General features: G+C 39.5%; 1 protein-coding gene across 1 annotated transcript; it reads left to right on the forward strand.

The window, feature by feature from the left end:
- Nucleotides 1-1,411: 1,411 nt before the first annotated feature.
- Nucleotides 1,412-13,723, forward strand: LOC139714741 (proteasome subunit alpha type-3-like). The gene is made up of 9 exons (XM_071626410.1): nt 1,412-1,541; nt 4,077-4,283; nt 5,242-5,274; nt 7,203-7,271; nt 7,893-7,966; nt 9,339-9,408; nt 10,690-10,817; nt 12,176-12,308; nt 13,084-13,723. Exons 1-9 carry the CDS (start codon nt 1,521-1,523, stop codon nt 13,126-13,128), a joined length of 780 nt encoding a protein of 259 aa, XP_071482511.1. The 5' UTR covers nt 1,412-1,520; the 3' UTR covers nt 13,129-13,723.
- The last annotated feature ends 1,483 nt before the right edge of the window (nt 13,724-15,206 follow it).

Below are 15,206 nucleotides of genomic sequence, written 5' to 3' on the forward strand. Positions count from 1 at the left end.
CTACGCCTCACCACTTACAGCGTCTGGCAACGATCATGCATTTATTCTGTAAGTGTAAGAACAAGTTCCAGTGGGTTTCATGGGGTTACTTTCCTAATTTTCAGCTAGGCTAGCCTAGCTGGTAAGAGTTTGGTCTTTGGGGCGTCTGGCGGCTATTGTCTGGCAACAATCATTCAATTATCCTTTGAGTGTATCACAAGAACAAGTTCCAGTGGGTTTCAGGAGGTTATTTTTCCAGCTATATAGGCTAGTCTAGCTGGTAAAATTGGGTCTTTGAGGGCGTCTGGCGGCTACCCCCCCCCCCCCCCCCTCACCACCATTTAAAACGTCTGGCAACGGTCATGCATATATCCTGTAAGTGTAAAGAACAAGTTCCAGTGGGTTTCATGAGGTTACTTGTTCAGCTAGGCAAGCCTAGCTGGAAAAAAGTTTGGTCTTTAAGGGCGTCTGGCGGCTACCCCCCACCACTTAAAACGTCTGGCAATGGTCATCCATTTATCCTGTAAGTGTAACGAACAAGTTCCAGTGGGTTACATTAGGTTACTTTTTCAGCTAGGCTAGCCTAGCTGGAAAAATTTGGGTCTTTAAGGGCGTCTGGCGGCTACCCCCCACCACTTAAAACGTCTGGCAATGGTCATTCATTTATCCTGTAAGTGTAACGAACAAGTTCCAGTGGGTTTCATGAGGTTACTTTTTCAGCTAGGCTAGCCTAGTTGGAAAAATTTGGGCCTTTAAGGGCGTCTGGCGGCTACCCCCCACCACTTAAAACGTCTGGCAATGGTCATTCATTTATCCTGTAAGTGTAACGAACAAGTTCCAGTGGTTTTCATGAGGTTACTTTTTCAGCTAGGCTAGCCTAGCTGGAGTTGGGCCTTTAAGAGCGTCTGGCGGCTACCCCCCAGCACTTAAAACGTCTGGCAATGGTCATTCATTTATCCTGTAAGTGTAACGAACAAGTTCCAGTTGTTTTCATGGGGTTACTTTTCCAGCTAGGCTAGCCTAATTTTGGGGGGTCCTTTTTGTGGCCCTCCTGGCCACACCCACCACCAATGACCAGCCAGACGTGCATTTCCATACTCAGGGGCATATGTACTAAATTGCTATACACATAAAAATTGGTAACCTTTTCAGCTAGGCTGACCCCCGCTGGCTCCCGGAAGGATATACCCTCATACCAAGTCTGATGCTAAAACCACCACACGGTTCTTGAGATATCGACAAAAACACAACTGGACGGACGGACGGCCGAACGACCCGAAAACATAATGCCTCCGGCCGGCCACTTCGTTGGCGGAGGCATAAAAATTACCTACAACAAACCAACTCACAGTAAGTGGGAAAGAGAGAGAAAATTTTCGCAGAGAGCTAGAGGGAGAAGTATTCGTCGAGTTCTGTCGGTAGAGGGCTCCATCACAATTGATTGTAAGGTAGAACGTGACTAGCCAAATTTGACTAGCCAAACTTTGAGTTGGGACTCTTGGGCCTTATTTCTCACCTAAAAGCAACCATTTCCTGCAATTATGAGTTCAATAGGAGCAGGGGTAAGTTAGTTCCAGCCTGCATAATCATTACCTGTTTTGTTTTTTGTTTTTTTCCGAATAGACATGCAACCGACTGAGCATTGTTGTACTGCTCTCCGATAACTGGTTGTGTAGTCAGCGCTACGCATGGTCCCATATATTCACAATGACGTTGCGTTACCTACACACACTAAGATAACTGAACGCAGAATGGTCAATGGCAATGCATGGCCATGGATTGCGGAATCCATGACCAAAGTAAAACACAATTTTTCAATACCAGGTAGCTGTTCCCACGTATACAAAGTGGTCATTCATCCCCGGAAGGCCTCATGAGGCCTCCGGGGGGGGGGGGGGGGGGGGGGGGGCTCAAGAAGCTCCCCATTCACTTTTTATTCATCTCACATCTGACGTATAAATTGTCGCAACTTTGCACGGTGATTTTTTGTTACATGTAGACATGTCACTATCCATGATGAAAAGAAGAAAAAATTCTGTCTGTTTTTATTTTTTAATTCGAGTTTTAATAAACTGATGCAGAGCGACCCATCAAACCACTGGCACCAGCATGTTCGCACAATGCGAGACTGCTGCACCTAGCCGCCAGCGCCTGATCCGACTAAATATTTTCAGTAAGTTTTATCTGCGGCTCTCACCTCTCCTCGCACGAATCAGCCTTGTGAAGCTGAAGTCTTGACATTTTTTTTACAAAATTTGCAACGAGAAAAATAAAATCAGTACTAACCTGATCTTGTGCATATATCCAAATTGCTATTCCACACTGATAGAGTAGGTGGGTACTCCAGTTTGTTAGCAAACTGATCACTTTGTAGGTATGACGAGTTCACTTTCTTCGTCAATTCCGCCGTCAGCTCACCTTTGGACAGGCGAGAGCCGCAGAAAAAAGCACTGAAAATATTTAGTAGGATCAGGCCGCTAGGTGCGCATTGCTCATACTGGGGGGGGGGGGGGGGGGGGGGCAGGCCTCGTGAGCGGGTTTCCCGGACTGAGGCGAGTTAAGAGGCGGTCCTCATTTTGGACCGCTATTTACCAGTTGCGCTCTGAATGGTGGTGAATACAGAATAGTCATATTTTGTGAAAGTGAAGTTGGTCATGTCCCATGCCCCAACAGCAGCCAGATAAAAGATTACTAGCGAGCTCACAGAGATATTTGTACATGTATTTAATTGTCAGCCTTTCCTCCAGACAGTGCAGTGCTGTGCCGTGATTGGTACAGCTATGTACATGATTCTTATGGGTGATAATGTTAATGCACGCAAATGAATGAAGTTGTATTACAGCGCATACAAATCATGTGTGTGTACCAATCAAGGATGCGCTGTACCAAACATGGCACCAAAGAAGGCAACATAAAAACCAATTTTTTTGCCAAATTTCTTAGAAAATTTTAATATCTTAAATATGCATTTAGAATGTCACTATATTGACACACAGTGTTCCAAGAGATACGCTCAAGACTTCATATATTTTGGAACTACAGTGCACTCCCGTTATAACGAAATGCTCGGGACCGGCAGTTTTCTTTCGTTATAACGAAATTTCGTTATAACTGAACAAATACAATATATAACGAAAACAAGGAAACCACATATATATATATATCATATTCTGTTTCCTGAATACTCATCATACACTGGAAAGCTATGTGAAATGTGATGGGATAACTGTATCACAATAATAAACGCAAGTTCCCCTCAGAAACTGTGGAGTGAACACACAGTGGTGTGAAGCGTTCACCCATGCAGAGACGCTATAATACATGTACTTGTTCCGCTACGTAATTTCGAAAGCAATTCGCATTTCGTTATAACGGAGCATATTTCTTTTGTTTTTCTTTGTCTGTGGCGCTCGGAAAAGACTTCGTTATAACGGAAATTTCGCTATAACCGTGTTCGTTATAAGCGAATTTTTTACCATAGACTTTAATGATGATAATTTTGGGACCAGAAGATTTACTTCGTTACAACGAAATTTCGTTATAACCGTGTTCGTTATAACGGGAGTGCACTGTACAGCGTATAGCACAAAAACCCTTAAGTGTACCAAAGTTATGCATGTTACTCTAATTAGATCTGAGAGTAAAAGGAGTGTAGATCTAATAATAATAATAATGATAATTTTACCTGTTATAGACAGTCAAACCTGTCTATAACAGCCAGTTTTTCCGTCTCCCTTGGGTGGCCGCTACAGACAGGTTTGACTGTGTTTTTATGGAGGAAAAAGGTGAATTAGTGATGTCTTTAGAGAGCGATGAAAATCCGTCACCCCAGCTGATCTCTGATCGCAGCGCGCGTTACATGCGATGTGAATGCCTGGCGACTTTAGGTAGTGGTGACTTAATGGTAATCGACATTAGAGAAGTTGGTAGAGAATAGAATTCAGAAGTCAAGCTCTACTCGAAAGTTTAATCACTAATTATGATGATTTGTAGACCTGTAGACTAGACAGGACAATGCAAAACTATGACAAACCATTAAGTTATAGCATGAATTACATGTTCTTTTGTCTGCTGCTTATTTACCTCATCCCCCACAGTACGATTTGTCAGCATCACAGTTCTCTCCAGATGGGAGAGTGTTCCAAGTGGAGTATGCACTCAAAGCTGTGGAAAATAGCGGCACTGCAGTTGGTCTACGGTGTAAAGATGGCGTTGTCTTTGGAGTCGAGAAGCTGGTGACATCAAAGCTGTATGAGCAAGGTTCCAATAAGAGGATATTTAGCGCTGATAGACATGTTGGAATGGTGGGTCTCTATACATTGTATTGGATTTTTTTTTTTTCTCTCTCTCTCTGTTGTGGTTCCCTTGTCTGTTTTTTTTTTCTTGGAAGTTAGATCATAATTGAGTTGAATGCATTGTAGATATTGCAATTGACACAGATGATGTAGACATTGTAAATGACACTTAATGAACATAGGAAACTATGAATAAGATTATGGTTACCATGTTTTTATGTTTTGCAGTAAAGGAATGAATTTGACGTGCTTATTTAATTCTGGAGAAATGATGACCAATGGAATAAAGAGTCCATTCTCACTTTGACATCATTGAGGAACAGTTTGTATTTCTTTTCCTTGTTATTGATTACACCTTGGGACAAGTCAAGCTCCTAAAATTGGTATGCAACACAAAATTAATTGTAATGATAATGGTTTACATGTATTCATGGAAAGAGTGATCTATTCGTTACAATACTCAAGAGGTTTGTTCAGCCTGTGACCCGGCTTGCAGCCAAACTTTGTGTTAGACATATTAATTGTTGGAGCCTCTATTCAATGGACAGTGACTTCAAAAAGCAGTTTGTAACCCCCCTTGCAGGGACATTGTATGTACAGGAAGCAGTGAAGATTTCTATGTACTACCGTAATGCTGTTTTGCTGGTTGATTTTCCCCTAAGCCCCCAATTTTTTGATCAACTCAGTTGATAATGCTTCAAAAATTGTAACATGAGCATCAGGAATTTTTTTTACCAGTTTTTTTTTTTTCAGTTTGTTTTGAGTCGAATTGGTTTTCTTCATGAGTTATACATCATTTTAAAGCCGAAGATGTTTTGGCATTTGACTTTCATATAAGTCTGCCATCTTTTCTAGCAACTTTGTTGCAGTGGTTAGATTTTGTAATGCAGGGTCATAATTGTAATCCTACACTGTGTACACTGCTAAAACTTTTTATTCATTAATTTGTTTGTACTTTTGTTCACAGGCAGTGGCTGGTCTTATCGCAGATGCAAAGCAGGTGAGGAGGTTCAAATAATGCAAGATTGTTGAAATTATCATGATTAAGGATTCAGAATACTTCAGATGAATGCAATTGACTTACCCCTGTTACAATATTTAGCTAGTCTGTCATGTGATCGAAGTCAATTTTGAATGGACTTGCGCGCCAACCTGTACAACTTAATCCTGTGAGATATCAGAGTGCAATTTGTGCATCTGCAATCAGAAGAAAGTTTGATATTGCTCTGTCTGAGTGATTGCAGAAGTCAAACTGCAGCCCCCGTATTGATTTGTCCAAGTTAACTGTAACTGTTTACATTGACTCAATATAACTGTACTGATATTTGCAGCGGCAATATCTACATGGATTTAAGTGCTATCCTTGGTAATTTCAATGTGAAAAAGTCAAGCATGCAATGCATTGCTGTTATGCTTGAGAAGTTTTGTTGATACAGTGCACTCCCGTTATAACGAAATGCTCGGGACTGGCAGTTTTCTTTCGTTATAACGAAATTTCGTTATAACCGAACAAATACAATATTTAACAAAAACAAGGAAACCCCGCATATAAAACATCATATTATGTTTGTTGAATTTAGGTGTATCAGAATCTGTGTGTTTTGTAATAAAGAACCTTTGGAACGATAAAACAAACCTTATTTAATTTCAGATTATTGTTTTATAATAACGCAAGTTCCTCTCGGAAACTGTGCCTGACACACAGAGCGACGACACAGTGATGTGAAGCGTTTGCCTATGCAAAGAGGCTGTACATGCTTATTCCTCTACGTATTTTTCGGAAGCGATCCGCATTTCGTTATAACGTTGCACATTTCTTTTGTTTTTCTTTGTCAGTGGCGCTCGGAAAAAACTTTGTTAAAACGAAAATTTCGCTACGGGGGAAACTCGGTATAACGAACACTGCTATAACGAGATATCGGTTATTACGAGGAAATTTTCCCGGTCCCAAATTTCCTTCCACACAAGTCTATGTAAAATGCTACTCTTATAGCGAGATCGGCTATAACGAAATAACGGCTATAACGAGATAAATTTTGTGACTTCCAAACAAAGAAAAACATAGCCAATCAAGCCTGTTATAGCGAGGTAAAGCAAAATGTCTTCGGGTAAAGCTTTACTTCGCCTGTGCTATCACCTTCCGAGATTGTAAAGCTTGATGCGCCAAAAACTGCCTTGTACACACATATTATTTTCTTCAGTGCACTCCAGCTAGCACCGCATGTTGTACGTGTATGTGTGCGCGCACACTGATACATGCAGAAAATGTGGTGGGACGCCCATATGTATACATGACATCATCATGACGTTTAGCAGGTGTGAGGCAATCTGATGCTGTGATTAGCTTTCTACGTAGTGAATTCCCCATCTGCACACACACGCAGTCATAATGTACATACAGAATGTGTCACATACACACACAGCACTGCATGCAGACCATATTCCACACACAACACACACTAACCACATACCAATCCACAGACGATCTTGACACAATCGCAAACTATATAAATTTACAAATTCAAACATCTACAATTAATAAGAAACGCATTCTTGATATTGGATTTCATTGGCGAAAAACATCTTCTTACCCATAAAGGTGAGTAATTCCCTCACACACATTATCAAGTTATCAGTATTGATTGAAAGATGATGGGTAGTCCCATATGTGCAAATTAATGTCTTTATGTTATGCTTTCTTTTTATGCCTACTGATATAACGAGATATCGGCTATAACGAGGAAAATGACTCGGTCCCGACCATCTCGTTATATCGAGTTTCCACTGTATAACCGTGTTCGTTATAAGCGAATTTTATACCATAGACTTTAGTGGCGATGCTTTTGGGACCAGAAGTTTTACTTCGTTATAACGAAATTTCGTTATAACCGTGTTCGTACTGTACATCTGTTTGTCCCAAACCCACAGGTTGTTGACATTGCCAGAGAAGAGTCTTCAGACTACAGAGCTTCGTACGGTGCTGCTATTCCAGTCAAAGTAAGAAATGAGGCAACATAGGCAATAATCACTTCTAAGTTTTTTAATCTACTGACAGTATGTTGCTTTTTTTTATGCACTAGTGTACTACTTTGTGTGCAAATGGACTAAGTAGATATTGTCCACAATCTGCTGCCAGCAATGAAATGTCAATGGTAAATGTTGATCATATTTAACTTGATTCAAATATGTACGTAGTCTCAGAGGCTTGTTCTAACAAATCCTGGTCTCAAAAGATAAAGGCTAATAGTATAAATACAGAGGTATTCATCTTAACTGTTAAGTGTCAGTTTTGAATAAATACAAGTAGATGATACAAGTTTTGCATTTAGATTGTTACCAGATTCTGTAAAGCTGCAACTTTCTTATGCATTGAGTTGGAACTTAAGTTGCATAGTGTCAACAGTTCTTATAAGAATTGTTTGTTTGCTTTTTAATGCCATTGTTTTGGATATACACATTTTGTATTTTCATAATTCTTCTGAAGGCACAGCATACCAAAGCCATTCAGTTAGGAACATCATTGTACAGCTGTATTATACTGTTGTATGTGTTCTTTGTGTAAACATTTGTACTGAAAACTTGACTTACTTTGTTTTCGTGTGATTTATTTTTATGCAGCACCTAACAGATAGGGTTGCCATGTATGTACATGCATATACCCTGTACAGTGCAATCAGGCCTTTTGGGTGCAGGTAAGACCTCAGTTATCACACACAAGTTGTATATGGTACAAATGAGAGAGTATGTGCTTTCATATTGACTTGATGTGTTTATAGCTCAATGATCAGCATGAAATCCATTGAAATCCTAGAAACCACATTTCTCTGAAGCCTAGAAAATTCTTTGCTCTTTGGACCTTCCTGCATTTTAACTCTTCCTTTCTGAGAGTTTTTAAACCTGTCAATTTTAAGATCCATGTTCTTGTCAACCTTGAAATTCCTCAAGCTGTGTAGCTGGCCTTCTATGCTGCGGTTTTTATTCACCTTGCCATTCTCACAGTCTTTAAGACATGTCAATTACCATTTCTCTCCATTGTCTCTCTCTCATATTATCGGAGCAGGACATGTATTTTGTTGTTATTGTTGCTTTGTTTAGTTACCCTTGATTTAGGCCAGAATGCATAGTTGCTTGTATAGCCATGTGATAGGACACTTACTAGCTACTTCAACAGGAACAAAGGGTACCATACCAGTAGCAAGTTTGCATCAAGGACCCCGTTTACTGTGCGAGGCTCGGTCGCTGCTCAGCCGCGGCCGAGCCCACCTTCATGTCAGTGTAAACGTGCAAAAGGCCAAATGCGAGGCCAAATTGGCCTCGCATTTGGCCTCGCTCTGGAGGTGGTCTCGGCCGCGGCCGAGCCCGGCTTTTTCTTGGTGTAAACGCAAACTGGGCCAAATGCGCGGCCAATTGCGCAGCCAATTGCGCGGCCAATTTTAGTCTGGCTTCCAAACCCTCTGCCTGTATCTTTCGCTATTCAGGATATTAACCCCCTCAACGTCGAAAACTAGTATAGTTTAAGGTGGTTTTGTCCTGGATTTTTTCCTTTGGATTTTTTCCTTCGGCAAAGGCCTTTGCCCGAACGGCGACTTCGTCGCCACGGAATTCATTTGGCAAAGGGTCTGAAAACCAGACAATACCAAATTGCGTTTGTTTACAAGCAGAGCGCCACTACGACAAAATATTGAAAGGTTTGAATCAAAAGCGCGGCCGAGCCCGGCAGTGTAAACGGATAAAATTGCGGGGCCCAGCCTTGCAATTGAGGATGGGCTCGGCCCAGCCCCGCACTGTAAACGGGGTCTAAGTCAATCTACCTTTGAGCTCATGTGAGCATCAAACCCTGTAGGACTCCTGTTTTAATCGAAATTCATATCTCCTTACATGTTTGTATCTGCCTGTAATACAATTCAACCTGCATTTTAATCAAGTGAGAATCTAAATGCACCACAAATGATTACTGCAGTACATATTTAGCCTGTCATTGATGTCATAGCAAGTGCATCACATTTTGTTGTATGATCCATTCATTGTGTAACCTCTTAACTCTCTGTGCATTTTACCTTTCAGTGTATTATTGGGGTCATATGAGAAAGACACACCACATTTGTACATGATTGATCCATCTGGAGTGTCATGGGTGAGTTGTCATATTTTATTGTTCTTTTGGTGGATATCTGTATAGGTGATCATTTATAATAAGATGAAGCACTATAGAATATGGCTGTGGTTGCCTTGTGTGACTATGCACTTTGTGTCAATGATTACTTCGGCGTGTGAACAGAGTGAGATCTGCTTTCAGCTCCTACCTTTCTTGAATAATAAGTTTATATTTAGACAGGTGAGGTTGTTATATCAGCAATCACTGGGCTCAAGGTTCTTTAACCCTAATCAGGCTGGGCTTTTTTCGCGCCGAAAATCGGCACACGCGACGCCCGCGACGTATACTATCAAAATGTATGGTTGCTTTCTCCGAAAAACTTTTCTTATATTTTATATTAATTAATTATTGTAATTTATGCATAAAATCAGTTTGGGGCTCTAAATCACTTATTAATGCTCTAATTAAGCTAATTTCTTTTTAAAAATGTTTCTTGTATCATTCTCCTGAGACATAGGATAAAAAAAAATCTGTATCGAAATTAATTTCTTATGTATTTGATTGTTTTTTGAATTTCTTATGTATTTCTTTGTTTTTCGACCTTTTGTTTTTGTTTGTTTTTTGGCCAAAATTTGTCACAGACATATTTCGAAGCTTTATTATGCTAAAATAAATTAATTTCGTCCATTCTAAGTCAAGATATGAATTTTTATGTGAATTAATTGAAAAAACACAATTTGCATTGGATTTGTACACAAAATCACGTTTTGGAGCAATTTGGGGGTTGACAATTTTTTTTCGAACGGGCGTCGCGTCAAAACGGTACGCGCGGGCGCAACAATTTTGGTCTCAAAAGTTGCGCGATACTTGAAAGAAAAAAGTCATGAAACATCGCGACAGGAGCTTATCGCGCTGCGAAGATATTGCGCGAAACGTCGAGGGGGGGGCGGATTCCGCCCCCCCCCCCCTATATTGGCAAATATTCTGAATTCAAAATGTTATACATGTACCAATTTTTTTTTGCTGAAAACATGTGCTATCATTTTTATTTTGAGATAACTTTGTCAGAAAGCAAAAGATAGGTGAGAGCAATAACTCATTGTCATGATACGATTTTGAAGTATGATTGTGAACAAATCACATTGGATGTATACACTCTGAAAAAAAAAAAAATCCACCAATTCAAGAGCACTGAGTGTATAGTCAATCATTCATATCCCATTTAGATGGTTTTTCGACTGAAAAGGAAATTTTGATAGGATTTTAGTTTCATGTGAATGTATGCAGAGACTGTAACTCTGACCCCCATTTCTCTGGCAGGGCTACTATGGCTGTGCGATAGGGAAGGCCAAGCAGGGTGCCAAGACGGAGATTGAGAAACTCCTCACTGGGGACAAACAGCTCAAGGATATGACCTGCCAGGAAGCTCTCAAGGAGGTTGCTAAGATGTGAGTGTGCTCAACATGAGGATTCAGTCCTCATCTCTTCTTTTTTTTTGATACTTGCACTGCACTCTACTTGTCTCTCTGGTCTTTTTGTTAACATCCAGAGTTAGGCACGCTGCACTTCAAATGTCAATTTGTAATAATATTTCAGATTCAGCCTGTAAACTTTTATTCTAACATCCTTGACATTGGACTTGTCATAATTTTCTCCCTATACAGTGCACTCCTGTTACAACGAACAGGGGTATAACGAAATTTCGTTATAAAGAAGTAAAACTTCTGGTCCCAAAATTATCGCCATTAATGTCTATGGTACAAAATTCGCTTATAATGAACACGGTTATAGCGAAATTTTCGTTACAACGAAGTCTTTTCCGAGCCCCACGGACAGAGAAAAACAAAAGTAATGTGCTCCGTTATAACGAAATGCGGATCGCTTTCGCAAATACGTAGCGGAACAAGCATGAGCGAACGCTTCACGTCACGGTGTGTTCGCTCCGTGTGTCACGCACAGTTTCCGTCAATTTTATGCTCTCTTTAATGTAATATCCAAACGAAATTTAAAAGGTACAGTGTACCATCCCGTTTCACATAGCTGCACAGTGTAAGATGAGTATTCAACAAACAGAATATAATATATGCGTGGTTTCCTCTTTTTTTTGTTATATATTGTATTTGTTCGGTTATAACGAAATTTCGTTATAACGAAAGAAAACTGCCGGTCCCTAGCATTTCGTTATGACGGGAGTCCACTGTAACAGGATAGCAATTAGATTATGTTTATGAGATGCATCCTGTATATCTAGTTATTTCGTCCTTGGTTTATAAGACAGTTCGGAGTTAGCTCATGGGTACATTGCTTCACTTGTTTTAGAGCGACATGATGCGTAAGCTTTACATAACAATTTATGGAATTCATGATCCTGTTCAAACAAAGAATAAACTTGTGTAGACCAGATGACCAGAATGATCCATCAGTTAACACTTGGGAAAGCATCCGTTTCATTATTTTGCATGGAATGTATTCAACAATCTCTTTCTATTGATAGTGCCAAATACCACTTATGCTGTCAGGTGGATGTGCTGGCAAGCAGCATTTATAAGACTTACATGAATAATCATTACATCACAAATGATTATCCCAGTAAATTTAAAAACCAACATGCCTGTTGGTACGAATGACCTTTATTCTGCTCATGCGCAAGGTGGAACTGCGAACTGGCCAGACTTATTGCCATGAGTTACCAGACCCGCTTTGGCCGGTGTCAGATTGCATGCTGTAGATTTTTGTTACAATCACAGTGATTTTTATGCTCATCATCATAGTCAGCCTGGTATCCGTTCCTTCCATTATTGTACAGTGTTCACATAGTCCATGACGAAGTCAAAGACAAGGCCTTTGAACTGGAACTCAGCTGGGTCGGCAAGGTCACCAATGGACGGCATGAGCTGGTACCAGCCAAGATCGCCGAAGAGGCCAACAAATATGGAAAGGTGAGGTCATTTGTAGCTTTCAGGGTTGGTTTGTTGGATGGAGATACAGATGCTATAAGGGGTGAGGGGGAGTGGGGGTGAAGGTCCAAGAAAATCATATATGTAGAATTATTATGTATTGCTATTGTAGCCATATATTGTAATGCTATGACAAGGTTTTTTAACCCGTCAAGGACGGGCTCATTTTTGCTACAACGCGCATTTCCCATAGACACTTGCCCGAGTATACTCGGGACTCATCCTCAATGGGTTAATGTGATGCAAATGAAAGGTGCAGTCAAATGTGTGATTTTCCTGCCCCTCAGTTGTGTTTATCAGCATGCATACTTGCCAACTAATAAGATTTTATCAGATTCAGTAAGATTTTTTACATTGAAAATAGCAAAATAAGATTTTCTGTCGGAGAAATAAGATTTTAGAAAAATATTTAGGTATACCTTTCATGTGTATTTTTTGAAGATTTGACTGAAAGTAAGATTTTTAACTTCAGTTTGCATATAAAATAAGATTTTTGCAATCCACGAGTAAGATATTTCATCTTGAAATGTTGGCAGGTACTGTATAAGCATGTAGCATTTGTGTGCTCAATATTGGAACAGATTATTGTAGAGTATTTTATCAAAAAAAGAAAGAAATTAAAATAAAATGAACAGACATGTTCTCACATAATCTCAAAATAATATTCAAGTTAGAGTAGAGTGTTACATCAAATGTGCAATTCTATTTTATCTGTAGCCATGTGTTTTTTCTCCTTCTTTATCATTTCTGTTAACAGGAGGCCCTAGAAGAATCATCCAGTTCAGATGATGACGACCTGTAGTGAAAGATTGATGTGATTAGTATATAATTCCAGTCCTGTCGTTTGTACATAAAACTTGAAACTTGTAGATTCCATGGTGGCTCAACTACTCTGACCTTATTAACACATCGCTGTGTAAAAGCTGTTTTATTTTCAGGGAAATCACTCAAAGTTCAAAGTTTGTGTATTCACATGATGCAACAGGTGTCATTTCACACCATAAATGATGATATAAAAGCATGGTACAAACCCTGCAGGTATCAACGTGTGTAAAGCTTGGGATAACTTGTTTGCAATACAATACCCCAAAACTAATACCAAAGGTAGTTGAATAGCCTTTCAGGCACAGCACATGATGCATAAGGAATAGTGACATGGTATCAAGAGTTTTGTATGAGTTGCAAATTAAATCGTATTTGTAGCTGTTTGATTGACAACAGAAATGTGTCTTGAGCATAGCAATTATGCATCCAGTATGTAAATACGTAGTGGACTGATTGGTGTGCAAGACTAGAAACACAAATTCTTTTGCACTCATTTACAGCCAAGTACATGTACCTAGAGCAAGAATTCATCAATAAATGTATGTGGAATACTTGTGACCTTTCATGTATTCATGGGGGGGGGGGGGGGTTTACTTACAAGCTTGATTTGTGGTGCATACCCTTGGTTGATTATAAATGTCAGGTCTGATTAACTTTTAGGCCAAGAATATACACTGTATTTCAAACAAAATCCTGGACAAGAACTCATGCCCCATAAATGGAATAGAATGATGTTAATCATGCGCAATCAATATATAAGTAGGTATAAAAGATTTAATACTGTATGTGCGGGTTTGAAGAATCAAAATGACGCTTTTGCAGCCAATCTGTTGTAATGACATGTGACGCAGTGTATGATATATTAACTTTGAAGTCAAATTGAAATCATACTAAGAGTGGATCTGACATGTGGTACGAGTGTGTTGGAATGGAAGAATTAGTAGATATTACATGGCACTTTTGAAAAACTGCAGGAATCGTGGGTTTACAAACACTTGGAGACAAACAGCATGTGTGAAAGTGTCGTCGCTGGGGTGACAAGACCTTGTATCTGCAATTTTGGTGAAAATCACTTTTTTGGATTAATGGTCAGTTAATCAGTTAAGTGATGTCCTGTCCAAATTCTAGATGTCTTACCCCCAAAATGAAGCCACCACAGCATATCAAAGGAATGTCTATCCCATTGGATACAGTGCTTTGGCTGCCATGTTTTTTTTTTGCTCTCCTGAACATTTGACATTTTGTAGATACGAGGTCTTGTCGCCTCAGCGACGAAATATACCCGACTACACAGTGTTTTGGTATTATTGAGAAAATGAGAATCGGGCTTCTCATTGTTATCTCCATCTGCCCATTGTTAAAGGGAACAGGATGTACAATGTACTAATCATGCAGAGAAGTACATTGTCGTAAAGATTAAGGTGAAATTCGTTTCCGCATAATACGAGTGTGACCGAGTCCCAATCTTCATTGCAGATGTATTTTGTGCATTGTGTGAAACACAAAAATCTTGATTAGACAGGTGTACATGCCATATTTGATCTCATCTGTGAACCAAGAATCACAGAAGTTCTCTATTGCATAAATCTATGATTAAGGCATGAAGACAAATAATCCGAGTGCACTGTGAATAACTTTTTAGTGTAAAAATATGGAAAGAAAACATTTCAAAGTGACTGTATGTACAACATACAATGTAGTTTACACATAGTAGGAGCAACACTATGATGAGAACTTCAGTGTTTGTGCATGCCTGTGTCATAACTTCTCTTAATTTTCATTATGCCTCACATTTTTGTTTTTGTTTTTCTACAGAATTTGATTTGTTTGACATTATGAAGAGGGAGACACACAGCTTTGTCCTTGTAGCATAACTGCTTGAGGAAGTTACACGAGTTACATTGTATATTTCATGGAGAAATGTCAATTAATGTACATGTACATGTACATGTGAAAGGTACAGCTGTACAATGAAATTGATTTTTCTGTACATTGAGAACCTTCAGGGAAACAGTGAGGTATCTCTTTTGCTTATTTTGTACATGTTCATGTAAT

Source organism: Diadema antillarum, unplaced genomic scaffold, assembly GCF_040938485.1.
Source record: "Diadema antillarum isolate AM-2024a unplaced genomic scaffold, OU_Dant_1.0 seq00002401_RagTag, whole genome shotgun sequence".
Lineage (NCBI taxonomy): Eukaryota > Metazoa > Echinodermata > Echinoidea > Diadematoida > Diadematidae > Diadema > Diadema antillarum.

What these genes read in the sequence shown, in the direction of transcription:
- LOC139714741 (XM_071626410.1), top strand. Translation starts at nt 1,521, where the DNA reads ATGAGTTCAATAGGAGCAGGG. An exon ending in CTGATAGACATGTTGGAATG is followed by an intron (nt 4,284 to 5,241) that starts GTGGGTCTCTAT and finishes TTTTGTTCACAG; the next exon opens with GCAGTGGCTGGTCTTATCGC. An exon ending in TTATCGCAGATGCAAAGCAG is followed by an intron (nt 5,275 to 7,202) that starts GTGAGGAGGTTC and finishes CCAAACCCACAG; the next exon opens with GTTGTTGACATTGCCAGAGA.